The sequence below is a fragment of the Chiloscyllium plagiosum genome, unplaced genomic scaffold (assembly GCF_037043375.1).
Source record: "Chiloscyllium plagiosum isolate Xiang-an unplaced genomic scaffold, Cpla_swu_hap1 HiC_scaffold_5, whole genome shotgun sequence".
NCBI lineage: Eukaryota > Metazoa > Chordata > Chondrichthyes > Orectolobiformes > Hemiscylliidae > Chiloscyllium > Chiloscyllium plagiosum.
The window spans coordinates 30366720-30394654 of NW_028270143.1; the positions used below are offsets into that span (position 1 = coordinate 30366720).

General features: G+C 39.4%; 1 protein-coding gene across 4 annotated transcripts in view; it reads left to right on the forward strand.

Annotated features, from left to right (window-relative positions):
• hycc1 (hyccin PI4KA lipid kinase complex subunit 1) overlaps positions 1-27935 on the forward strand; it is a 76098-nt gene that overhangs the window by 36600 nt on the left and 11563 nt on the right. For 2 of the 4 annotated variants that reach the window (XM_043689756.2, XM_043689761.2), the window contains exons 5-11: positions 2637-2813; positions 3976-4056; positions 5778-5893; positions 6715-6810; positions 14972-15088; positions 15570-15657; positions 22224-22383. In XM_043689756.2, coding sequence (XP_043545691.1) covers positions 2637-2813; positions 3976-4056; positions 5778-5893; positions 6715-6810; positions 14972-15088; positions 15570-15657; positions 22224-22383 — 835 coding nt within the window. The remainder of the gene's footprint in view (positions 1-2636; positions 2814-3975; positions 4057-5777; positions 5894-6714; positions 6811-14971; positions 15089-15569; positions 15658-22223; positions 22384-27935) is intronic. The other 2 variants (XM_087987071.1, XM_087987072.1) reach the window with 1 other exon arrangement.

Genomic DNA, 27935 nt, shown 5'->3' on the forward strand with positions numbered 1-27935 from the left:
TCTGTACACATTGCATCATCATCTGCCATTTCTGCCACCTACATATGGACCCCACCAGAGAGATTTCCCTCCTTATCCCTATCCACTTTCCATAAAGACCGTTCCCTCCATGACTGTTTTGTCAGGTTCACGTCCCCCAACAACCCACCCTCCCCTGCCACTGCAGGAATTGCCAAACCTGCACCCACACCTCTCTCCTCCCCTCCATCCAAGGCCCCAAAGGAGCCTCCCGCATCCATCAAAGTTTCACCTGCACTTCCACACGTCATTTACTGTATCCGTTGTTCCCAATGCCGTCTCCTCTACATCAGGGAGACAGGATGCCTACTTGCAGAGCACTTTGGAGAACATCTCTGGGACACTCGCACCAATCAACCCCACTGCCCCGTGGTGGAACACTTCAACTCCCCTTCCAACTCTGCCAAGGACATGCAAGTTCTGGGCCTCCTCCATCGCCACTCCCTAACCACCCGATGCCTGGAGGAAGAACGCCTCCTCTTTCCCCAATTTCCTCATTTCCCTCCCCCTACCTTATCCCAGTTCCAACCTGCCAGCTCAGCACTGCCCTCATGACCTGTCCCACCTGTCCATCTTCCTTCCCACTTATCTGCTCCACCCTCCTCTCCGACCTATCACCATTACCCCCACTTCTTCTGTCTAACTATCACACTCCTCAGCTACCTTCCCCCTCAGCCTCACCCCTTCCCATTTATCTCTGCACCCTCGAGGCTCCCAATCTCATTCCTTGATGAAGGGCTATTGCCCAAAACGTCATTTTTTTTTTCTTCTCCTCGGACGCTGCCTGACCTGCTGTGCTTTTCCAGCACTATACTTTGGTGATCTGTTTTTGCTGCCTGCTAAGGTCCTCCATATCATAAATACTGGTCTTCAGCTATTTTGGTTCTTTCCAGGCATCATTTGACTGTGTCTGGCTTGTGTAAGATTGTCCATGACAACGTCAGAAATGGAAATGTTGATTGATTATTGCACTGTGTTCAGTGCTAGTTTTCACTACCCAATCACTGGAGCAGTCTCTCTCCACATGCAGTTAGCCCTGGAAAATGAGGCTTGGACTGAAAAGTCACAAGTAACAGGCATGCCACAAGTAACAGGCATGCCAAAAGTAACAGGCAGTGACCATCTCCCTTTCGTCTGCTTAGGCATTACCATTGCAGAACTTCTACTCACTGATATTCTGGGACTTTTGAATAGATTACGTTCTTTAGAATAGATTACTTAGTGTGGAAACAGGCCCTTTGGCCCAACCAGTCCACATCAACCCTCCGAAGAGCAACCCACCCAGACCCATTCCCTTAACTTTTACCCCTTCACCTAATGCTACGGGCAATTTAGCCTGGTCAGTTCACCTAACCTACACATTTTTTGACTGTGGGAGGAAACCAGAGCACCCAGAGGAAACCCACACAGACGCAGGGAGAATGTGCAAACTCCACACAGACAGTTGCCTGAGGCAGGAATTGAACCTGGGTCTCTGGCGCTGTGAGACAGTAGTGCTAATCACTGTGCCACCATGCTGCCCGTGCCACCCGACTTAATTGACCAGAAGCGCTGCTAGATATGTGATATAATAATGTGCTTAAAAACACCAGTCACAGGCTGTGAACTTGGGAGTGGCTGACTCTCCCTAACTCCTTAACACCTGTTTTTCCATCTACAAGACACATGCCAGGAATGTGGTCCTTGCCTGGATGAGTGAATATGTGTTCAAAGTTCAACTCCAGTCCAGTCTGATTGGCATCCCAACCTAGCAAGTGTCCCATAGAGGTAGCAGTCTATACCATGGACTAAATGTATTGCAGCAACTTGCCAAAACTACTATGACATTACCTTCTAAGCCTAAGATCTCCAATACCTAATAAGCTGTGTACCTACACGAGATGGACTGTTGTATTTAAGAAGGGACTTGCCCATTCCCAGTTACCCTCAAGAAGGTGGTAGCAAATATTAGACCTGCTAAAGATGTGCTTGTCATGAAAGAATATAAAGAAAATGGAACAACATTCTGGGGCTGATGGCATCAGGTGTTTTCTTCTGAGATACCAAGTCCCACATAAGTATACGGCACCTAAACCATCAAGGTGAAATGAAATAGGATGTAGGTGGCAAAGATAACCTCCCTCTTTTTAAAAAAAAAAATGATATGGATTGTGGGTGTGGCTTTATCCACTTAAGGCACTTGGGTGCTTCCTTTTAAAGGGATAAATATTGTGAAGAAACATTAGTCCAATATGTTGCTTTTGGCATCTAAGTAAGTTTAATGTACATTTGGTCTGGTTAGCCTTGTTATGTTTCTAAAGCAATGGAACTTCTAAATGTGAGAATGCTCTGCTCTGTTCTTGTGAGAAAAGTGACCAAAGTAGAACATGTCATTGTGCTAAATTTGTAAGTAACCCTTCCTCCGAGAATACACCAATTGCTTTACAATAATGGAACTTTCAGGATCAAACTTTAATTGTTTACCAAAGTTGAAGGATGCAAGGATTCTGAGATGTATAGGGGGCTATCATACTTGGGTTTTTAAAATTATTGTGCTCCATTGATATCATGATTTATGTCCTCAAGTTTGACATTTTCTAGAAACTCTCATTTCTTATTTTAACTTATTTTGACTTTAGTTGCTGGAGCCAGTTTGCCACCAATTGTTTGAATTTTATCGCAGTGCTGAGGTTGAACTGAAAAGATTCACATTACAGTATCTTCCTGAACTTGTATGGAGTTACCTTTCAGTGATAACAAGAGATATGCACAGTAGTGGCTGCATTGAGGCACTCCTCTTGGGCATCTACAATTTGGTATGTAGTAATAAATATTTTGCCATAATACATAATTGGCAATGCAATTTATTTTAAGATATCTAAGCAAGGCATAGACATTTAGACGGTCATTCGTATTCTGTTCAATGTGGCACTTTTTTAAAACAAAGTAGTTTGGTTTCTGAATCTCTTAAAGCTGAATGTTCACTATCTAAATTTGCAGCAATCCAAACTCAGAAGTAAATGATATTTAGGCACAAGGTAATTGCCATTCAAGGAAGCCTACCACTTTTGGGTTTTTTTTGAGGAAGGCAGCAACAAATCATCCAAGTGACTATCTTAACTTGAATGTGGCTTTAACTAAAAGTTGACCTTCCCTCTAGGACATTACTGAATCAAAATCGTTAATCCTTTCGAGGAGAGAATTGTGGACAACAGTTAATTGACAGAAAATCATAGGTGTGCACATTCAGCTCTATCAGTATTTATAAAATCAACTTTGGTTTAAACAATTAAATAACTTCATTTATGAACTTGTATACAGTATTTCAATAGTTAGTGATGGCTCATTGTTTTCTCCACCGACCCGGCGAAATAAGCCAGCATTTAATGGCTTTGTTAACAAAATTTGTTGTTTACTGTTCTTGGAATAAAATTGCAGTTTCTGTTGTGCAGGTTTAATGTTTATAGCGTTATTAATACCATTATTGGCATAAAATAAATTCATGGTACTTACTCAAATGAATGGACAAATTGTTCATAGCTTCATGAAAACAGTTGATTGCCATGAGTTTCAAGAATTACTGCATTCTGCATTGTTGAAATGAATTACATTCATTGAAGAAAATACATAATAGACAAAATGTGATAGCAATCTTAAACAAAGTGATAGAAATGGGGGAAAAAGTGCCCAGAGGAATGGAACAAATTTGAGTTGTTCCTGTGGAGAGCTGGCACGGACTGTCAGGACTAAATGGCCACCTTCTGTGCTTTAACTAGGCTTTAATTCTATGAAATTCTCAGCAGGTGTAGCATTGTGAGAAGATGAACAGCATTGACATTTCAATTTGATGACCTTTTATCAGAATCTGAGTTTGAGAGCTCCTGTTTTTAATTCTGAAATGAATAGTTTGTTTACTGTCTTGTTTACCAAACCAAATTGTTGCCTAAATCAGGATTGAAGCTGAGATTTGTTTTCCAGGAAATTGCAGATAAGGACGGTTGTAGCAAAGTGCAGACTTTTACAGTCCCATCTCTTTCAAAACCTTCTGTGTATCATGAGGTAGGATATCTATTTTAATGTATTCTTTATACATCTTGGTAAATTGCATGCATTTTACTACCTCTTTAAGATATTGGGCACTTATTACTGAAACAGCAAGGTGAAAGCGATTTTAATTTTAAAATTGGAAATGTTTTTGGCATCTAAACTCAGCTGTTTATTTTAAATAAATTGATTTGATTTGTAAAACAGAGCTAAATTTAAACTATCTTTAATGTACTATTTTGCAATACAAATATGCTTGTGCTGCATAAATAAGTGCTGTTAAGCTACCAACCACTTATTACACTTATTATGAACTTTGTAAAATAGGGGAGCCATTTGAATAAATTTGCCTTCACACCTACTGGCAAAGAGCATAAAAGTTAATCAGCAGAGTGTCAACTTGGAGTGTTATAATTTATTCCCCCTTCTGCCCAAAGGGACAAATGTCACTTAACTTACTCATCCTGAATGCTAACCACCAAATTCTGGTGATAAATATAAGAATGATATGATAAACATATATGTTGCAATGGGGTTGGAGTGAAGTGACTGGGGATAATGGCACCCAAAGTATTCTTTGATGTTTGCAGATGAGGCTTAATATCAATATTGTATTTTCCTTGGGCCTGTCCATTCTAATGCAAAAATGACCACAAAATCTATAAAATTTGAACATTCAATGTTAGCTCTGAGTCCATTTCCCACTTAAGCCAAACCGTTCTTTATGGCTCACAAACTATTTTTCATATTAAAGCTGTAAAAATGTTCTTGACAGTGTTCTTCAATCCTCACGTTAATATAACATCTTAAGACTACGCATTTATAGGAAGAGAAGTAGGCTCTTGAGCCCATTGAGTCTGCTCTGCTGATCAGTGGCTGATCTAATAATTTTCAACTCCACTTTTGTGCCCTATCCCCATAACCCTTGATTCCCTTGCTGATTCAAAAAGAACTGTCCATCTCAGCCTTGAATACAGTATACTTAATCATGTCACCTTGACAACCCTCTAGTAAATAGTTCCACAAATTTGCTACTGTCTGAGCGAGAAGAATTTCTCCTCATTTTTCCTAAAATGAGTGATCCTTTACTTTGAGATTTTGACATCTGATCCGAGGTTCTTCCACAAGAGGAAACACACTCTGCATCTACCCTATCAAGCCGCTCTCCCAGTAATTGTTATATGTTTCAATAAGTTCTCCCCTTCTTCTCTGAAACTCCAATTGCTACAAGCCCAAACTACTCCAAATGTTACCTTTAACTGCTATCTCACAACTTTGTTTCAAAAATAAGAATTATAATCAATATGCTGGATTGAGGTGAAGAAATTACAGAAAATGAATGATTATGAAACTGCTCACTTCATCTGGAAAATAGAAAGAGATTAAATTAAATAGTTTGAGCATTCTAAAAACTTAATCTCAATGCAGGAACATAATGGTTTATAATTCTGATTTTTGCAAAAAGCTTTAAGATACCATTGGTGAAAGTTTATTCTAACATGAAGTCCCAGAGTAATACAACTGGTTTGTTTGCCTTTCTGAAACATTGTGATTCGCAGCTTATTGACTGGGCTCAAATGATTTTCTTACCACTTCTTTCAATACTAGTTTTGTAACAATATGCTATGATGCCCTGTTCATTTGTTTTTGTACAAAATGTTATTCCAAATATATTTTCATGTCCATATTTTTGTTGTTATACTTTTTAAATTAACATTTTTCAAATGGTGCTTTAGCCTTCTAGTTTTGGTTCTATGGCACTTACAGAAGGCGCTTTATCTCGACATGGCTTGACGAAAGTTGTACATAGTGGACCTTATTGTCAAAGGGAAACATTTACAGCTCAAAACAGGTCAGATATTAACTGTTCTGTAGATGTTTGAATTTATGTAATATGGTTATAAACTAATAATCAAATGTATGTGCTTTTAAAATTCAGTTATGAAAATTGAACTATACTTTCACACTTTGAAATTTCACATAGTTAAAAGAATATTAGGTAGTAAATACTTATTGCAGACTACATAATGGTTTCTCATAGATCCAATCTCAAAGGGTGCCCACTAATTATAATTCATGTAGTGTCAAATGGCATATTTCTCTTCAAAACAAACACCTAGCTGAGAATCTGTGTTTATGAAGTCATTGAGCAGCAAATTAAATCAACGTAACTTCATTTATTAGCTCGACAATGAACCATTGTCTCAATTATTTGAAATAGTCATGGTTAATAAATTTCTATTTAACAGTTAACTAAATTGCTGATGGGTGTACCAAATGATCTCATTTATAATCCAGTTAACTTTGAATATTGATTCAGCATCAATGTCACAGCTAAGGTGTAGGACTTTAGTCTGTTTTATCACTGTCAATTTATCCTGTAAATGATAGACAAATAGTTTAAGCTTGAAATTTGAATTAATTAAATGAATGTTAGTTAAATTAATCACTGGTATGGTTACAAATCTGACTTTTTTTTAAACCCTTAAGTTCATGAAGTACTGAAATGCTGTTTGAAGATTGTGGGGGGAAGAATTGTGTAACACAAAGTAAATTGTTGGTTTATTGTTTTGGGGAAAAATTTGGGTAGAGAAAATTATAAAATTCGTACTTCGCATTTATGCTTTCTGATGCCCTTTTTAAAAGATTAAATTAATTTTCCTTATTAAACAGGTTTGAAGTATTGACATTCCTATTTCTCTGTTACAACGCATCTATAATCTACATGCCTTCTCAGTCGCTGCGTTCTCTTTGCCATACATGCTCCAGGTGAGATTCAGATGATTCATAACTCATCAAAGCATGATGAGGAATACTATATTTTAAATAAGGTTTTCTTAAGAATTAACAAATGCATTTTTGGATTGGTCCATCCTGGTACTACGAAACAGTTATTTCAAACCACCAAAACAGATGGGTTTGGGTCAGAGGTTAAGATCTGAAACAGCAGTCCATACTGACACTTTGAATTTAATGTAGACAGCTGACCAGCTTGTTGTAAGGGGGCATGTTGGTCATTTAAAATCTTTTTAAGGAAGGTACATGCTTTCATTTTAGGTGTTTCTATTTTTAATTACTGAGGATGGGTTTTCTTGGGGCCAGAGAAACCTGACAAAAGTAAAGGCTGACTCCATCAGTTAAATGCCCTTTACAAAACTGTTGGCTTGTAGGCCAGGAGTGTGTGTTCTTGACCCATTATGCTTGACTAATCAAGCATCTACCTATCTTTGTCTTAAGTACACGCAAGGACTTGATCTCCACAGCCTTCTGTAGCAATGAGTTCCACAGATTAACCACCCTCTGACTGAAGAAATTCCTCCTCATATCAGTTCTGAAGGGTCATTCCTTCACTCTGAGGCTGTGCCTTCAGGTCCTCGTCTCTCCTTTGTGGAAACATCATCTCCACTTCCATTCTATGCAAGCCTCTCAGTATTCTGTAAGTTTCAGTGAGATCCTCCCTTTGCCCTTCTAAACTCCATTCAGTATAAACCCTGAGTCCTCAACTGCTCCTCATGGCAAACCATTCATCCCCAGGAACATTATTGAAAACGTCCACTGGATCCTCTCAAAGGCTAGTACATGCATCCTTTAAATATGGGGCCCAATGCTGCTGACCAGAGTCTTATCAGACATCCCTGCTGTTATATTCTAGCCCTCTCAAAATGAATGCTAACATTGCAAATTCCTTTCTAACTGCTCACTGAACCTGTATGCTATCACTAAGCCCCTTTCTGCTTCTGAAGCCTCTCCCCATTTGCAAACTAGTCTACACCTCCTATTCTTATTGTGAAAGTGCATAATCTCGCTCTTTTTTTCCCTCAGACTTCAGATTCCTGTCACCATCTGGGTGAGAAGATTCCTTCTCAAATCCTCTCTCATCCTTCTGCCTTTCATCTTAAAATTATGCTCCCTTGTTATTGACCCTTTAACTCAGGAGAAAAACCTGCTTCTATCAGGCTGTCCTTGCCTATCATAATCTTGTACACCTCAATCAGGACCCCTTTTCAGCTGCCTTTGCTCTAAAGAAACAACCAGAGTGCATCCAGCCTGTCTTTGCAGCTAAACTGTTCCATCCCAGGAGACGTCTTGTTGAATCTCCTGTGTACCCCTTCCAGTACACACACATTTCCTATCATGTGGTGACCAGAACTGCAAACCATACTCCAGCTGTGGCCTAACCAAAGTTCTGTACAGATCCAACATAACCTCTTATAATCTGTGCCATAAATGAGAAAAAGCAAGTGTCCTGTATGCTGCCTTTATAACTACCTATTAGCATGTCCTGCCACTGTCAGAGATCTATGGACAAGATCCCTTCCTAGTGCTCTGCCATTGTGAACAATTCTTGCATTTGATGATCTTGATATTGGATATTTCTGATCTAGTCAGCCAGATGCAGGACAATGGGGAAAGTTAAAACTGTCAAGTTCACTTGCCCTATATGTGTTCTGAGAATTACATCAGCAATAGCTGTGGGACACAATGGTAAAGGTGTTGAGAGCAGGAGTATTTGGTCCCTTGAACCTGCTCCACCATATAATATGATCACAGCTGCTCTGATTGTAGCCTCAAATCCATAATCCAGCTTACTCGCAATCACCTTTTCATTCCGCTGGCTCCGAGAATCTATCCTTTTCTGTTCAAGTGTCTTTGAAATGTTTAAGGTGGAGGTGGATAGATTCTTTGAGCCGGGGGGTGAAAGGTGATTGCGAGTAAGCTGGAATATGGATTCGAGATGTATCAAAAATCTACATATGACCCTTGAAAGTTTTCCTAATGTCAAATGGGCGACCCACAATTTTTCTTTTAAGCTGTGGCTTCAAGTTCTATATTGTCCTATGAGAGGAAGTGTTCATTGCACATCAACCCTGTCCTATTCAAATCGCCTTTTCAGTCAAGTTAATCTTCTCAACTCCAGTAGATATAAGGAGAAAGTGAGGGCTGGAGATCAGAGACAAGAATGTGGTGCTGGACCTGCTGTGCTTTTTCAGCATCATACACTCGATTCCAGTAGATGTAAGCCTAGCTTGTCCAACCTTTCTTCAAGACAATCTGTACATATCAGATACTAGTCTAGTAAACCTTCTCTGAACTGCTTCCAGTATTTACATCCTCATTTAAATAATGTAACCAAAGTTGTACACAGTGTGGCCGAGGCCTCAGTGTGCTGTATAACTAAGTATAACTTCTCCCCTTGTGTATTCATTTGCCCTCTCAATTAATGATAACATTAGTTTGCCTAATTACTTGCTGAAGACTTGTGCAGGTACAGCAGTTTCACGTGCTCAGATACAGAGTTCCCTCTGCATCTCCGACTACAGAACTCTTATAATATTTTTCTACTAAAACACAAATTCTCACTTTTCCTGCGTTATACCCTTCGTTAATCCTTTATTCATTCATTTAAACCATCTCTATCCCTTTTGTTGCCTCCTTATGTCCCTTCCACAATCTGGTTTTCTACTTATCTTTTGTGGCATCTGCAAGTTTGGCAACAATCCCTTCAGTTTAAAAAAGAAATCCCTTCTGTTGCTTAATCCAAATCATTTGTCTAAATTGTAACAAGTCATGTACCACAAAGGATCAGTATTGGGGCTTCTAACTTTACAACTGAAAGGCCCATGTATGCTTATGCTTTCCCATTAACCAGTCATGCTGGTCCTATATCATGATCCTTTATTTTCCACAATAATCTTTTTAATGTGGCATCTTATTAAATATCTTTGGTTAAAAAGTACAGAACATCCACCATTGTCCCATGAGAGGAAGTGTTCTTTCCTCATCAACAAGCCATTTGGCTCATCAAGTCTGCATGACCCACCCTAGCCCTGTAACCCATGGCCCTACACATCTTTGGACAGTAGGAGGAAACCAGAGCAATCCGACGAAGCCCACACAGACAGTGAGAATGGATAGTCCAGATAGACAGTCACTTGAGGCTATAATTGAACTTGCGTCCCTGGCACTGTGAGGCAGCAGTGCTAACCACTGAGTCACCAAGCTGACAGTTCCCCTTTCCCACAGTACATTACTACTTCAGGTAATTTCAATATATTGGTTAAGCCTTTTTCCCTATTTGTAAAGCTACTCATTTGTTATCGTTAAAGCTGCAACTATTCAATCTTTATTGAAATATAGTGATTCCCAAGATTCTGGACAATTCCCAGCAGATTAAAAAGTGGTAAACATAACACATCTATTGAGAAAGGTGAGAAATGGAAAGTAGGAATCTACAAGTCAGTTAGCCTAAATTCAAATCCTAATACAAATGTTGGAATGCAACTTTTAAGGAACTAATGGTAGGACGTTTTGAAAATTGTAATACAGTCAGGCAGATTCAGCATAGTTTGTGTTCATGTGTGGTAAATCTGTTGGCATTCTTTTGAGAATGTCGCAAGCAGAATGATAAAGATGTAGATTTGGAGTTCCAAAAGGCACTTGTAAAGGTTACTGGAAGCCATTGCTTTGTAATAGATCTGTCTTAAATCGTTGGAATAAATGCCATAGAAGTTTAGAATCCTTACTATGCAAAAAGAGGCAATTTGGCCCATCAAATCTGCCCTTACCCTCTGAACATTACCCCACCCAGACCCCTGTAACCCCATAAGATTTTTATTTAGTGACAAAATCCTATACATGTATGGATACTATGGGCAATTTAGCATGGCCAACCCAACTAACCTGCACAGCTTTTTGACTGGGAGGAAACCAGAACACCCAGAGGAAATTGGGTGAATGCGTAAGCTCCACATAGTTACCCAAGGCTGGATCGAACCCATGTTCCTGGTGCTGTAAGGCAGCAGTGATAACCACTGAGTCACTGTACTGTCCATTTTCTCACTTTGTGGTTGGTGAACTGTAACGGAGTATTGTGGAGATCCATCCTGTGGCTTCAACTGTTTATGATCTGCATTGTTGTTATGGATCAGACCAAATATCCTCAATGTTTCGAGGAGACAGCCTATTCCCAAAATTTTACCTAATTAAAAGCAAGTGTAGGTGCTGTGTTCTGAATTTGATTGGTCACATTATTAGGCTTTATTCTTACAATGCACAAAAAAAAGGCATAACCTTAACTCCATTGAAATACTTCACAAAACAATGTGTTAATTTCTAGACTTAAACTGTTCTGATAAAACAGCATCCTTTAAACACACCCTTGACATGGCAAATTAGCAAAATCATTTCAATCTCATATGCTGTCTTCTCACTTGAGCAGCAGAGAAGAACTCAAACTTTTAGCTGGAGGGGGAGAGAGAGAGCTGTATCTCACACCTTCAACTCCAGAAACTCACTTCAAGAACTGAAAGCAAAAACTAACACCCTGGATCTGTGTGAGCCTGACTTCAGCCACTCGTGTTTCCTAATTTAAAAAAAATCTATTTACAGCAGAACCTCGATTATCTGAATGGGATGGGTGGGCACTATTTTGTTCAGATAATTGATTATTGGGTTAATCGATTCAATGCCTTTTCTCTGGCGCTCAGTTTTCTGTTAAATCGGTTCCCTGTTCAGGAGACGAGGCGACAGCACACCGCACGCAAGCCGCCGCTCCCCAACCCCGTCCAACACTGTCTCCCATCTGCCCCCCAAACCTGTCCATCATTCCCCCCCACCCCGCCCCCAACCCTCTCCAAAACCGCCCCCCACCCCCATCTAACACTGCTCCCCCTGCCCGAACCCTCCCCCCCCCCCCCCCCCCCCCCAAACCCCATCCAACACTGTCCCCGCTCAACCCTATCCAAATGGCCCCTCGCTCCGCCCCCATCCTCTGCGCCCCCAACCCCATCCAGCATTGTCCCCGTCCCCGGGGCAGCCAGATTGGACACTAACAACAAAACTGCTGCCTTTTGAGGGGTGAGTCTCCAAATAGCGCGCGCGCACACAGCCACACACACACCTTTTTACTGCAACCTTTTGACAGGTTCCACCTTTGCTGTGCACAGGACAATATTGGAGAGATTATCTGGGGAAGGGGAGTTTAGGGTACACCCCTGTGTAGGACTCCAGGGTACGTGTGTGGGGAGCCAGTGGGCGGGAGGTCAGTCATTTGGAGACGGTTCCTGAGCTCCCAGTCCAGGACTGTTCTCGGCAGCATTTCAGTAAGCTGAGTTCACTTTTCATCACTGTAAACAAAAGATGTGATCAGTGTTGGAAACACATCTTTGTAATGTTTTTATTGGGACCTCGAGATCTCCTTTGGATAATTTGATATTCGGATAATTGATATTCAGATAATCGAGGTTCCTCTGTATTCTGCTTTCCAAGGAACAGACACCTCAGCATCTGATTGAAAACACCTCTCTTCAAAAAGAATAGGACAGAGCAAATGCATCTTAAAGATGCATATTGTCACAGTTGGCTTGGATCAACTGTGATGGTATGGTTGGTTTGAGTATGAGCAAAGATTTGTCAAATTGAGTATATGTGGAGAACTGAGGTAATCTGCTGCACAGGAAGAATAGAAAACGTTTTTGAAAAAGGAGAGACTGCAGGAGAAGAGGATTTGAGTGTACTTTTACATGAGCCATGTAACATTAGCTTGCAGTAATTCAGAAGGTCAAGTGAATGTTGACCTTAATGCAGGCAGAAATCTTACTACAACTATGCAAGGCACAGGTTTGACTGCATCTGGAGTTTATTCTATATATTCTTGTTCATTAGCAAAGTGGTTGCCAACAATGCTTTCAGGGAGCACTGACAAAGGAATAATTGTTCACTAACATTGTTTGGGTTCTGTCATGGCCATCTGGCTGCTGACCTCATTGGACCCTTGATCCAAACATGGATAAGCAAGCTGCGCTCTCGACATAAGTGAGTCCATGTCCCTGACATCAAGGCAGCATTTGATCAAGTATGACATTGAGGATTCCTAGCAGAACTGGGATTGGTGGAGTTGAGTGGTGGTGAAATCTCTCTGCTGTTTAGAGTTGTATCTAGTACAAAAGAAGGGTATTCAGTGGTCATATCACCTCCAGTCCCGGACATCACTGCTGGAGTTCCTCGGTTTTGTTCTAGGTGTAGTGATTTTTGGCAGCTTTGTCAATGACGTTTCCTTCATTGAACATGAATACTTTTGATGTAGAATGATCAGAAAATATTTTGAGCACCATCTGTGACTCCTTCAATACTGAAGATGCACTTGTGTCTATATGCTCTAAGCTTGGACTGAAGTGCCAAGTGATGTTTGTGCTTCACAATTACCAGAAAATGCTTGTCTCCAGCCAAAGAATCTAGTTCTCTTCTCTTGATGTTTACTGTTGTTAGCTTCACCTGAATCCACCACCCCCTACCCCACCAATAACATCCTGCGATTATCATTTTCCAGAGATTGAACTGGAGTGTTCATTAAAAATACTGTGGCTGCAAGAAGAGGTCAGAAACAAGGAATCCTGTAATGAGTGACTCCCCTCCAAAGCCTGGCAACTATATACAAAGCACAGGTTAGGAATGTGATGGAATATTAGGGCAGGTCGTGACATAGTGGCAATGTCACTGATCTAGGAATCCAGAATCCTAGGCTATTGTTCTGCAGACATGGGTTCAACTACTCTTCTGGCAGTTAGTGAAATTTGAATGCAACAAAGAGGCTGGGAAGAAAGGCTAGTCTGATGGCAAGTGTGTAATAGCTTCAATTGTCAGAAAACATTGTCTGGTTCAGTAATGCCTAATATGACAGAATCTGCCATCCTTGGCCTGATCTGAGCTACATGAGACTTCAGACCAACAGGAATCTGGCTGACTCTGAACTCTTTAGAATGGGCAATAAATGCTGGCCTAGCCAGCAACACCTGTGTTCATGAATCTTTTATTTAATTCTCCACTTGCCTTGATGGGTGCAGCTCCAGTAGCACTAACTCTGTAAAGTTTGACACTATCCAGGACAAAACAGGCTACTTGGTTGGTTGGCACTCAACCCCACCTTCGACAATGACTTCCTTCACCATCAGAGCACAGTTGCAGCAATGTGTGTGCCCTCTAAAGGGTACACGGCAGTAATCAGCAAGCACATGAGAATACCACCTACAGGTTCTCCCATATTGCACAGCACCCAGACTTTCCTTCATTGTTTCTTGGAACTCTGTCCTTTAACGATGTCATGAATATCTCTGCACCCCAAAGCCTGCAGGGGGTTTAAGAAGGTAGTTCATCAACCTCTCCAGAATACAATAACCACTGAGAATTTCCCATTAACCTCTGCTTACTAGGACCTATCTGCATCATGCCTAGTGAAATAATATCTTGAGCTTAAGATCCAGCATTAGGTTGGTTTGTATCTGGATGAAGGCTGTGATAAATAGCTCTTCAGGGTTGTTGAGGTTATGTGACGCATTCTGTTGAATGTGCTGAAAAGTAGTTAATTACCATATGCAGTTTCTGACTTCAGAGCTTTCATTTAGTTATACGTTTTAATCCTGTTGAGTTGCATGTTGTCATAATATGATGGTTAGTTACACTGAACTAGAGTTGATAATTTCACTAATACATGACTACAGTGACAATGATTGATCCACCTAATTAGTACAAATGCAATAGTCAGACAAATTATAAATTTTCGACACATTACTGAATTGAAATTGCACATTTTTTTAAGACTAAAAATGTCACCAAGAATTTGAGACAGCTAAGGTTTTTTCTTACTCAAACTGATAGTACAGTGAATTATGTGGGGTTTATTTTTGTATCATTGTCATTACTGCTTTATCCACAACTTCCAAGCTGCACAGATTGCATTTTTAAATACTCTGAACACCCATGTCCCAGTGACTATTAATACTTTGTTTCATTTAATTTTGATCATTTGACTAGCATTTCAGTTGAGATGTAGAGGGAGGAGGAGGAGGATAGGAGATTTTAAAAGTTGCATTGTAAATTTCTGGATCTTTAACCTTTTTAAATATTTTTAATTCTGTGCAATTTTGACTTTCAGGATATGCATTAGTGGATTTCCCAGGAGATTGCAGAAGGAATACACTGATGTTGATAGCAGGATACCTGTCTCTGCTGAATTTATGGTGCACATGTTAACAGCTATTTATTATGCTATGTAAGTATAAATATGCATTTAATATTTTGTGCCAAGAGTTTGTGGTGCTAGAAAAACACAGCATGTCATGCAGCATCCGAGGAGCAGGGGAATTGACGTTTCGGGCAGGAGCCCTTCATCAGGAATGATATTTTGAGTTGCTTCATTGGCTGTTTCAGTCAATATATGAAAAACTCTCATTGTTGAACAGTTGACTACATAGTGGAGAAACATGTAAAACACCAACAGAACCAACCACAACACTGTGTTCCAGAGATGGACAACTTTGCACACCATTGCTAGTTTATTCTTCACTGCAAACAGACAGAGCTCATGGGCTTTCATTCAGAATTTAAGTATGAAGATCTACTGAAAGTGCTTTCCAATTGAATAATTTTCAGTGCAATCTCTCTCTTTTCTAAATGTACAAATTATTATACTACTGTATAGCTAAGCATAACGGCTGCTTTGACATGGCATGCATTTTTAACTTTTTCTCCAGGTATAATGGAGAATGGGATTTGGCTTGCAAAGCACTGGATGATCTATTGTATCGAGCACAGTTGGAGATGTTTGCAGAACCCTTACTAGTGAGTAGTCATCTGATCCTTCAACTTAGAGTGGTATGATGTAATTGTTATAGGAAGGTTTTTTTTTGAAAGACAGGAATTTGTTACTAGTTTTTGGACTTGATGAATACTCTGAAGTATTATAAATCCTTATTTCCATTTTTCTATGTGAAGATTTTTGCCAATGAGTTTCTTTGATTATAAGATTGAAAAGGGAGGTGAGGCATCTCGACTGTAAAATCTTGTTCTTTAAAGAATGAATATGGTATGGCCTTTCCTCCCTTTCAAGAAATGGGTCATAAATATTCTGAAGTCAGTCTAGTGCCCAGCCATTTATCCTTCCACATTCACCATGCAATAATTTAAACTAAATGATCATTAATCTTGTACTATGAGGTTTTCATGTATTCTTCACTGAAGCAATGGTATTTAAAATAATTGTTTTAAATGTGAAGTACTTTGAAAGTCTGAAGAGATGTGTTGAAGTAGAATGATTAATTAGCTTGAATTAATATCAGAAAGTGGGTAAGAGCATTTCTATTTCATTATTTTGAGTGGACTGCCAAATAAAATCAAACCAGAACTTTTCAGATCTTTCCGGTCAAATGTTCATTAAATTTGAGTCCCATTTTTAAGCAAAATCAAACTGACTAAATTTTTCAATGTGATAAAGCTAGGAAATCCCTTTTCTTCCTGTTCTTTAATTTAAATAAAGGTTTACAGATATTTGATTATAATTATCTTGCAGACTGAATCTCTAGGTTTATATCAAGATGACATTTTTATTGTACAATGGTGAATTGCAATGTCGAGGTTCCAATTTTCTTTAGGTAACTTGCTTGCCAAGCTCACTGTTATTTTCTTAATTTGCAATGGATTATTAAACTGTCTTGGAACGCTAGATTCTCTTAGAAATCCAAAAGTCCACAGTTCCCAAAATCAAAACTGTCACTATAGGCTATATAGGTATCACTTAACTTATTGTCAATTTCTAGTTTCCCTGAGATGGTCATAGTGCGCCACTCTCTTTGAAGCAAATTGAGACAACTGGTTTAAGTCCAATCCGCTGGTATTTTGTCCAGGTTGCTATAAGAGTGGAGTCATGTACAAGTTAAAACAGTTAAGCACCAGTTTTTCACAGGTCAAAGAATTTCACAACACTTTTATAGTGTTTGTTTGACTTAGGTTGTCATCTGTTGTTTTGAAAACTGTGCATTTCTGGTTGCTCTCTTTGCCATGATATTTGACCTGACTTTGACTAATTATGACTCTTTGAAAATATGAAGCAAAAAAAGAGAGAAACTAGATGTGTACACAATTGTAACTGTTTGACCAAATATTTTTCATACACAACTGATTAGAGCAGCTTCTGTGAACTGAACTAACCATCTAAAAATGTATTAATATCTTGGTCATATCTCACTGAACTTGGTGTCCAGCATCTTCCAAATCTGGCTTGAAACAATGCTGTATAGTTGCACAAGTAAATAATTATTATATTTGCGCTTCATAACATCTTATCTTAGATTTTATATGCCTCAAAGCATTTCCATGATCAATTCATTGTAGGAAAATAATTCCTTTTCAAGCTGAAAGATCAGTTATTGAAACTGAAGAATTGTGGGCTAAACCCAAATGAGAAGCCTTCATCATGAATTGGCCAAGGATTTGAAACATTTTGTCAATTTGAGAGTGAGTGAAGGACTGACCTTTTATACTATGATAAGGAGGAATTTCTTCAGCTAGAGGGTGGTGAATCTGTGGAACTCATTGCCGCAGAGGGCTATGGAGGCCAAGTCATTGAGTGCATTTAAGACAAATATGGCAGCCAGTCTCTGGGCAGGGTCAGAGTTGAAATGTTTTTTTCAAACTGTTTTCTGGGGTGAAGAGTTTGGGTGCTGATGACACCGCATGAAGACTTGAAAGCTCCCTGTCTAACCTCCTCACCGCCTTTCAGAAACCCAAAGAGTAAAAAAGCTGAGGTAGAAGCATTGCTACTTGTCCTTCAGTGAACTAAAAATGTGACCCTGATCTGTATCTCCAGAAAAACAACCAAAGAGTCCACATCTATGCCTGTGAAGCAATGCATTTTGAAAACTATTTGAGTAATGTCCAGTTTTGTTTTTGTTTGTTTTTTTTTTTCTTTTTATCCCTATTAACTGTTTGTCTTTTGAGTGCTGAAAACAAATATTGTTTTTAAAGCTTAGACGTTAATTAGTTCATCTTGTTAATTTTTCTCAAAGCTATTGTATATTAAGTCAAAGAGACAAAACCAGTGTCTAGAATTAATTAGTCACAAAGTCTGTTTAGGAACCGTTTAGAGAAACTATTTGGGGTCTTGGGTTCTAATTTTACTGTTTTGTGAAAACGGGTAAAAAGGCTGGTTTGGTTCATTGCGTGTCTCCATGTCATAAAACAAACCAGTAGGAAAACTTATTTTGGACACTTTAGCTTAATTGACTCAAACTTGGATGAATAAAAATGTGTAGCTTTATAGACAGGTATTCTTGAAGAGTAGAAAGTGAGGTCTGCAGATGCTGGAGATCAGAGCTGGAAATGTGTTGCTGGAAAAGCGCAGCAGGTCAGGCAGCATCCAGGGAACAGGAGAATCGACGTTTCGGGCATAAGCCCTTCTTCAGGAATTCCTGAAGAAGGGCTTATGCCCGAAACGTCGATTCTCCTGTTCCCTGGATGCTGCCTGACCTGCTGCGCTTTTCCAGCAACACATTTCCATTCTTGAAGAGTACTTTTACTAAACATAACTGTAAATTTCTTTGAAAGATGCATTAAGAGCTTCAATTATTTGAGAATGCCCATTTTGATAAGGATTACATTAACACTTAAGATCCCCTGTTTTGGTTTTCTAGAAATGCAGATGATGATGACTTTATTAGATACATTCATTGCAGGAATGATAAAATGTTCAGCTTAATAGAGTACAGTTGTATCGTTTGGACAGCATTAGTGTAAATGGATAATTTTACATACCTGAATATTGAATTTGACCAAACAAAAATTATGTTCAATTAAAATATCACCAAAAGTAAGTTCTAAGATGTTTGCCTTTAAAATTAATCACTGGTAATATAACACAGAATAGCAAATTACTATTCAACACAGTGCAAGGAACTTCATTAGGAATAAGCCCAAAGGTTTGTTGAGCATGTTGTCATTCACTACGATTATAGTTGAATCTTTCTTGCCTGTTCCTCACTTTTAAAAATATAACAATTGGGGCATTGTATATGTTCAGTGCCTCCACCTCTGGGATGGAGAATTACATAGGTTCGCAATCCTCCGGAAAATTAAAATCCTGTTATACCCATAAATGGGGAGCCAACTTTTAAAACACTACCCAGTTCTAGATTCCGCCTGTAAAGGAAGCATCATGTCAGTATGTCATGCTCCGTCAGAACCTTGTTTCAATAAGATTGCCATTCATTAATTGATTCTTCTAAACTCTAATGCTCATAGCTCCAACCTGCTTAATCTTTCCTCATAAGACAAGCCCTTTCATCCTAGGAATCCACCTAGTCGCCCTTCTCTCCAAACTGCTTCCAATGCCAAAATATTCACCATTGAAGAAAGGTATTAAAAACATGTGGAATACACTCGATATGGTTTCATCAGCATGCTGAATAGTTTTAGCAAGACCTGCCATTTTTATTCTATCCCAATTGTGATTAAGGATAATATTCCATTTTGCTTTGCTACTTTTTTCTGTATCTGCAGTGCTAACCTTGTATCATGTATGAAGATACTGAAATCCTTTTGACTTCAGCATTCTGTAGTCTGTCTACTGGAATAATACTTTGCTTTTGAAAGGAAGAAAAGGAAAGCAATTGGCCATTTTCCTACATTATGCACAGTGTCTTTTTTTTTAACCCATTGATTTTCGCAAATCACTTTCCAGACTGATGGGCCGGATTCTGAATTCCAAACCCTGAACTCATATTTGAATGTTTTTGTGATGCTATTTTTAAATGTAATCAGACTGATTTTTACAGGAGAAAAGCTGCCTGCCTGATCCCAGTAGCAAGTGGCAACCATTATTGGAGTTGTCATTGCTTTTCTGAGGAGACCAGACAGCTTATGAAAGCAAGATGAAGATGGTACAAAGCTTGGCCCCAGATATAGTTGATGCTGAATCTTTCACAGATAGAAATGAGATTTCTTTTTTACCATATGGTGATGCTGAACATGGACCCGATTATTCGCTTAATTCAAAAGTATTGGAAGTTTTTTTTGGTTCTGGAACAGTCCCTTTACAAAACCCTCAGAAGTGGAAGATTTAATTCAATCCAGAGGGTTGTTTGTTGCTTCCTTCCCTTGTTGCAGGCTCTTTGAATTCACAAAATATATCCTGGAAACTGGAAACTGATCTCTGGAGTGAATAATGAAAACCCATTCCTTCGTGGTGTCCTCCTCAATTTGCATTCTAATTTTTTTTTTTGTGGATTATAAAATTTGGTTATGATATGCTTGGTCACTTTGCCCTAGCACTGATAACTGCCACAATCTACTTGCAGTTTGTGAACTTGAAAATATCTATTTGTCCAGACTCATTTTATATGAATTAGTCAGTTTGTTTCATGTATTACCTGATATTATGCTGATATATTTGAATAGTGTAGGTGAGATGGGCTTCAGGTTGGTTTCATAGGTCATTGCAACATTGAGGGCCGAAGGGCCTGTACTGTGCTGAAATGTGCTATGTTACTGCCAGTGTAGAGTCTTTCTTTTTAATGTAGCAACCCTTTATGTGGCACCTGATCAGATGCCTTTTTGGAGTTCGAAATACACTGCATATCTCTTTATCCTTCCTGCTTCTAACATCCTCAAATTATATTTTTATTGAAAGCATCTATCGACTCTGCTGTTTGCTTTGTGTTACAGGTTTCTAAATGCTCTGCTGCTTCCTTAATTATAGATTTCAGTTTTTGTCTCCACATGAGGCTGTTGGCTAAGTGGTCTCTAGTTTCCAAATTTGTTGCCCCCTCCCAATTTTAAAAAGCACATTACGTTTGCAGTTTTCTAATCCGGGGGTTTCCAGAATCGAGAGAATTTCATATTGCAAGCAAAATGCCAAGTATATCTGCAACTTTTGAAGATCCTCTCTGGTTCAGTCCATTGAGTCAATGAGGACATGGCAGCTATTAGTCTCGTTTGGTTTTTCTGATACTTTTCTCCAGCGGTCACGGTAGTTATATTCCTTGCCTACTTCTGACCCATTTTTGTTTCCCAATTTTTGTTGGGATGCTTTTGTCTTCTATCATGAAGTTACATACAAAATGCTGTTCAAAATGTCTATTGTACTTTTGTGTCCCTTTACTAATTCCCTGGTCTTGCACCTGAGGGGCTAACTTTAACTTCAACTGCTCTCTTCCTTTTTAAAATATATTTTTGAAGTTCTTTCAGCCGTTTTTATATCTGTAGTTTATGCAATCTGTCTTCTTCTTTAATTACTTATGGTTACCCTTAGCTGATTTTCCCCAATTCTAACCTACCACTTATCTTTGTAGCATTATATGTTTTTTCTCTCAAATTGATGACACCCTTTAACTTAATTAGCCGCAGATGGTGCATCATTCTTGTAGAATCTATCTTGTGCAATTTTATAATTCTTAAAGATTATTCAGTTATTGAATTTCAACTACTTTCTTACCACCTTGCCTTTTCTCCCCTGACCACAGCATACAAGTCAGCATACATGTGGGCGGCACGGTGGCACAGTGGTTAGCACTGCTGCCTCACAGCGCCTGAGACCCGGGTTCAATTCCCGCCTCAGGCGACTGACTGTGTGGAGTTTGCACGTTCTCCCCGTGTCTGCGTGGGTTTCCTCCGGGTGCTCCGGTTTCCTCCCACAGTCCAAAAGATGTGCAGGGTCAGGTGAATTGGCCATGCTAAATTGCCAGTAGTGTTAGGTAAGGGGTAAATGTAGGGGTATGGGTGGGTTTCGCTTCGGCGGGTCGGTGTGGACTTGTTGGGCCGAAGGGCCTGTTTCTACACTGTAATGTAATCTAATCTAAGTTAACTGTCTTAACCTTCGAAATATGATTAAAGTTTAAAACAAGTTTCAGACCCTAGGTTTTTCCCATTCAAACTAAATGTGAAAGTAATATTATTATCACTCTTGCTTAGAGAACACTTGACTACAAAGTCATTTACCCTGTCTCATTAGACAATGCCAGATCTAAAATAGCCTGATTAATTGTTTGCTGCATATTTTATGCAAAGAATCTGTCACACACTCACCGTATAAACTTGTCCTCAAGGCTACCTTTGTTAATTTAATTTTTAAACACCAGTTGTTCACAAGTCTCAACTTTTGAAGCAACAGAAAATCCTTTTATTGCTATACCCAAACTTGATATTATTGTTTGGTAAGCTTCAGACACTTGTCTTTTCTACATTATCCCAATTGTGCCATCACATTGAAATAAATGATATTGCAACAGTCTGACTCATTTTTGTTTGGTATGAAAATGGGGAAAAAAGTATCTGCATTTTGCCTTGCTACTTTTTTTTAATGGTTAAATCTTGAACTTAATAATTCACTTTTCAATTTTTGATACCTTTTCATGTAGGTTGGCAATGCAATTAAAAATATGTTACCTTTTGGTGCCCTGAAATCATCGAAAGATGCTCCACGCTCGATTGAAGTAGAGATAACGCCAACGTCATCCAGAATATCAAGGAATGCAGTCACCAGTTTATCAATTCGAGGACATCGATGGAAGAGGAATGGTAAGAAAGAGATGAGCATGGTCAGAATGGATAAGGTTCTTTATTTCATACAAATTTAAATTTAAAATTTTCATTAAAAATGTGACTTCAGATGAACATTTAATACTTCAAAATGAGCGAATTTGTCTCATTGCAGGAAGGGATGCTTCTGATTATGTTTGGAGAAAGGAGAAATTTAATTTTCGATGCAGGGTTGTGAATGACAAGGTGGTGGCATAGTGGTAATATCACTGGACCAGTAATCCAGAGCCCCAGCTCATGCTCTGGGGACATGGATTCGAATGCCGTAATAGTAGGTGGTGAAATTTTAATTCATTTAAATGAGGGCCTAGTGCAACCATGTGTTGTCAATTGACTTAAAATATCCTTCTGGTTCATTTGCATCCTTTGGGAAATCTGCTATCATAACCTGTTGTGGTTTACATGTGACTCCAGAGCAATGAAGTTGACCCTTAACTGCCCTCTGGGTAATTAGGGATCAGCAATGAATGTTGGTATAGCTAGTGACCTCCACATTCCATGAATGGACGTTTTTAAAAAAAAAAAGAGCGTGGTGTAAAATGAATAAGCCTGTTCCACATCAGTTACTTTCCAGAAATCTATATTGCTCTAATTGATAAGGACATGGACCTGTGAAATGGCTGTAAGGATTCTGTTTTAAAGAATTGTGTAGAGGGAAGATGAGTGGGCCTCAAGTGTGGGAAGAATTGTCTCTCAAAATGCAGAAAGGCTTCTACCTATAATTTGTTTATTATGTTTGTTTGGTTAAGTGATTACTTGATAAAGTATTTCAGACCAAAGCTTGAGTTTGTAATTCTGTCTTGGCACTGTTGAATTTTAATTCAACAACCGTGATCATTTTGTGAGTTTGTACAAGAAAATAAATTTATGTATAACATTTTAAGTTTTTAAATCCTAACTAGTTCACAAAAGACTATCTGGGGACCAGATCTGTCACTTTTCACATCAAACTTCAGTCCCACACTGTGGTGGAATCCTTAATGCTTGAAGAGTGACAAATAACTTCCATGTTAACTATATCCTAAACATAAATGCACTGAAAGGCAATGTGGAGTTTTCCATTCCATACAGTAGTGTGGGCACTACCAAATTTGGGACAATGCAATGAGAATGATAAAATCTGATTTTATCATCAAGTGAACATCTCAATGGCTAAATGAGAATGTCACTAGCCAGAATGTATTTCCATATGTTTGAATTTCATTATTTGATAACCTCATCATTTTATATACGGTGTGAAATTCTCTCGGGCAATCTCAATTCCCAACTTCAGTCAGAATTAGCTGACCCTATGACTTGCATTTTGTCAATTGCTTCTTCATCCCTCTATGTACACCCTCCTTCACCAACATCTCCTGGCATGCTCAGCATCGGTACAGCACCATTCTCACTAAGTCCATCTCAGACTAGCTCATATCCTTCAGCACTTCATTTTGGACCACACCAGCACCTTACTTTTGAAATGCTCCCACCAAGCTGCTCAATCTCCAGAAGTGGTCACTCATTCTTGCATCAGCTCAGGATGCATCTCGGGTCTTTTTGTTTGTTTTCTTGGCGCTCATTTGCTTTGCATTTGGACAGCCTCAGCATCTCTGGCTTGCTGCTTAGGGCCAGGCAGCTGCTTCTGTTTGCCAGCACTGAACAGTCAAGGCAAGGGACATGTTGCTATACAGCACTGTGCTATGTCAATGTCATACCAATAACATGTACCAACCGTTTCCATGGCAAAACATGTATATCAAATTGTCATGTCAGAACAGTTAGGGGGAGTAGTCCTTAATCAAGTGGAGGACAACTGTGATCTATAAAGAAGTCTAGCTCCTCCAATCAAGGGCATTTTCTTGTCCCAGTCCAGGGGTTGGTGAGGGTCAGTAAGGTCCTTTGTGATTAGTTTCAAGAATTCCTTTCCTTCCTGTCAAGAAATTTGGCTGCAATCTGTCTTGCAGGTTAAAACTGACCCATCTGGGAAATGCAGGCACATTTGGTCTGGAGCAGGGGCTGGGCCATGCTCTGCTAGGACTGTCCTCACAAGTCAATCTGTAGTCTGTGGCCATGGTCAACTCTTGGGTTTGGGCAGTAAATATCAAAGGGAAGGTTATCCATTCTGTGTTGGGGAATGTGGGAATTGGAGCCATGAGGTTGGAATAATGACCATGGAGGGGTGGGGTTGGGGGAGGTGTGGTGTGGAGTTAGCATGATTCAAAATAACAGGGTGGGATTAAACTTAATATAGAAAGGTATGAGTTACTGTGGAAGGGGATTTTTCATGTGACCACCACTGGCTTCAATGGGGCAGTGGATAGTGATCTTGGGGATGGAAAGTTTGATAGACTAGGGGTTGAGGAAGAAAATGAAGATATTTATCATTAAGTAAAAGGTTGAATTAGTCATCAGACTTTTCATGTGAGATATTCACTCCCTGCACCTAGTTGCCTGCAAGAACATTCTGCCTTCTTGAGAAAGAGACACCTGGAATGAATTTGAGGTCCCTTGTTGATTGGTGGCCTGACTGCTAATGCTGGACTCCAGTGGCTAAAACGATGGTGGCCTGTGTGCATTTGTGACAGGCATTGAGCGTTCTGCTGGATCTGGCTCTCCATGTCAGCTACCTGTCTCTGTCGAGACCGTCAGGCACCACCATGTTGATGGTAATATTGGTGAACTCTTCCAACCTTGGATCCAGGTCTGCCAATTCTGTGATATTGCATTTGGGCAAAGTTATTAAGGGTGACATGTCATCAGGTGCCTGGTCTCCAGCAGTCCTCTGCTTGCCAGCAAGCTGGGGAGTTTCTTCTTTGACCAGCTGCAGAGATATGTCAGTGATGATGCTCACCAGATTGTGCTTCCTAGTCTAATCTAGAAACAGAATCCACTGAGGTGAAAGTCTGAGCTGCTGGAGGGTGAAGGAGAAAGGCCTTGCTTATCTATGCTCAGTGTTGTGACTTCCTCCGAGGTAGAGGAGGAGCTAATTGGCTGAGGGATCAGTGTCTTTTGTGTCAGATGCTTGTATGGATACTGCTGGTGCCTGCAAAAGAGAGAAGAGGGAATTTGTTACAAAGCTGGGGCTGGTAACTTGAGCATGTTTTGTATATGTTCACCATGGTAAATGGAAGGGCATCACTGCACAGTGAAGCTTGCTTGATTGCCTTGACTTGGAGGTCTCCAATCTGCCTGAGTATGTTCGATCCTCTTTTGCAAGTTTAAGGATTTTGCTTTTCCTCCTAAGGGGTGAAGGCATAAAAGTCTGCCAGCCCTGACCTCCGTCTCTGCCCCCATCAGCCCTACCGGGCATTGTTTTATTTTGGCTAGAAGAGCTGTTCGTGGTGGTGCAAGAAGGGGGCGGATGATGTGAGTAGGAAGCATACTAGGCAGGATGGCGAAGTAGTTTAGGCAGATGATGTATAGAGTCATGAAAAGATGTTGCATGCATTTGTGAGAATGATCAGCCATTTTGTCTTGGTGGGAAGTGTGTGAAGTGGCAGGATTTGAGTGAGGTATGAAGAGAATATGATGGCACCTATGCCTTACAGAAGGCTATTGATTTTAAAGCATGGCTGACCGTTTCTTCACACTGAGGATACTGCTCTGATTCATGTGGCTATTGTTCCATGTTAGTAGTGTTTGGTGTTGTGGCCTTCTGGACGAAAGAAGACTGCCCTCTTTTCCCATGCAGTATCCACCAGGATCTCCACCATGGCTCAAACAGGATTGCCAACAGCTGTGGAATACTGGTCAAACTGTAAACATTGGCAGTCTCTTACCATGCACAATTTAAAGTGGTGCCCAGCTGGTGTTTAAATGTGGCATCCATTGTGTGAACGCCATGAGGTCCTGACTGGGTTGAGCAATGCCATAAGGAAAAGGGATTTATGGACCCTGGATTAATTAATATGGTGAACAGCAGAAGAATGCATGAGAAGTTGCTGTGACCCATAAAAGAAATGCTTGTTGAAACTTGCTAAAAATGACAATTGGGCCAAAGTAAGGGAAAGTGTGGCCTATAAACTCTGCATATGAACTCGTGCTTTTAAAATTTTTGCTTTTTTTTTATTTCAGAAAGTAATCCATTTAATTCAGTTGCTTTGATCATCTGATACCAACATCTAAAATTTTTCAGTAACAAAATTAATATGGAAAAAAAACTTCAGCCCTTTCATTTTGCTGGGTGATTTAACCTTTTGTTGTACTGTAAGATATTGAATTTAGTAAAACATCTGCTATATTAATGGTAACAAAGTTAAATATCTGTAGTTGACTGGTGACAACTGCACTCCCTAGCAGCAAACTGGGGGAAATGGGCAATGATTGCCAGAAAGTCAGTTGGTTATCCACTCTGTTGAGATTGAATGAATGATTATGACAAAACAGTGAGAAGTCCATCTTACTGTGAGGTGTAGCAATCCGAATGTTGACTTATCTTCACTCCCATGCCCCAAAATAAAGGCATTACTACTGTTCATAATATTGTCTTAGTAATTACATTAATGCTGTTTACAACAATATTTGATGCATGGCTGAATATACTCCCAAGATGGACAGAATTTCGTGCTCCAGTTAATTTGTTAGGAAGTGTATAATAATTTTAACTTGTTTCTTGTTTACATATCAATTGCTTATTCTGTTGTCTAATACTGCCAGTGAATTGTTTTAATCAACTGTCTTTTCCCAATGAATCTAATTGAAAGAATTATGGAACAAGGAAAATGTGTCGAATGTTCATGCATGTGTTTCAGGATTGCAACCTAAAATGTGTTTTCCTGCCTCAAATGTAGTCACCCACTATTTTATCTAATGCCTCATTTAATTTACACTGGTTTTAAGCTCTGAACCTAATTTTCTTTTTGGGCAACAATGATGGAAGATTTTCGTGAACCTCTGACTCTTGCATTGAATAAGTCATTTATTTTGGCAAGTTTCAGTATGTTTGGAGATTGGTATTGTCTGGATATTCAGGAAAGGGGAATAAAAAGAAGTTGCAAATTATAGGACTCTTGGTATCATGTTAGTTGCCAATATACTGTTAATATGATAAAACTTTGGTCCAGATTGAATTGCATCTGCTTATTGAGTGAGGGAAGAAATAAGCTATTAAGTTTTTTTTTCTAATGTATAACATTCAATAAGAAAGGGAGTTGGGGCAATTAACATAATTATCTATGGAGATAGAACAAGTCCAAAGAATTGGGTCAATTAGCTTGTTGTGATAAGAAAGATGATGGGCTCCTTTCTTGAATGTAATACAAATGAAAGCATAAAATATTTTGTCACCAGATTTCAAAAGATTGTTAACTGTGCTGTAACTACTACAAATAAGTCAATAAAGGTAACCAAGAATAATGGATTTTCAAAAGATCTCTTGAGATACCGCATAGTTGATTTGTCATCTGGATCAGAACATATGGCATTGAGACTCGTGAGAAAATGGATATGAGTGCGTACTAAGATAGTTACCTCTTGCATTGAGTAGAAAGTGAGGACTGCAGATGCTGGAGATCAGAGTCGAGAGTATTGCTGGGAAAGCACAGCAGGTC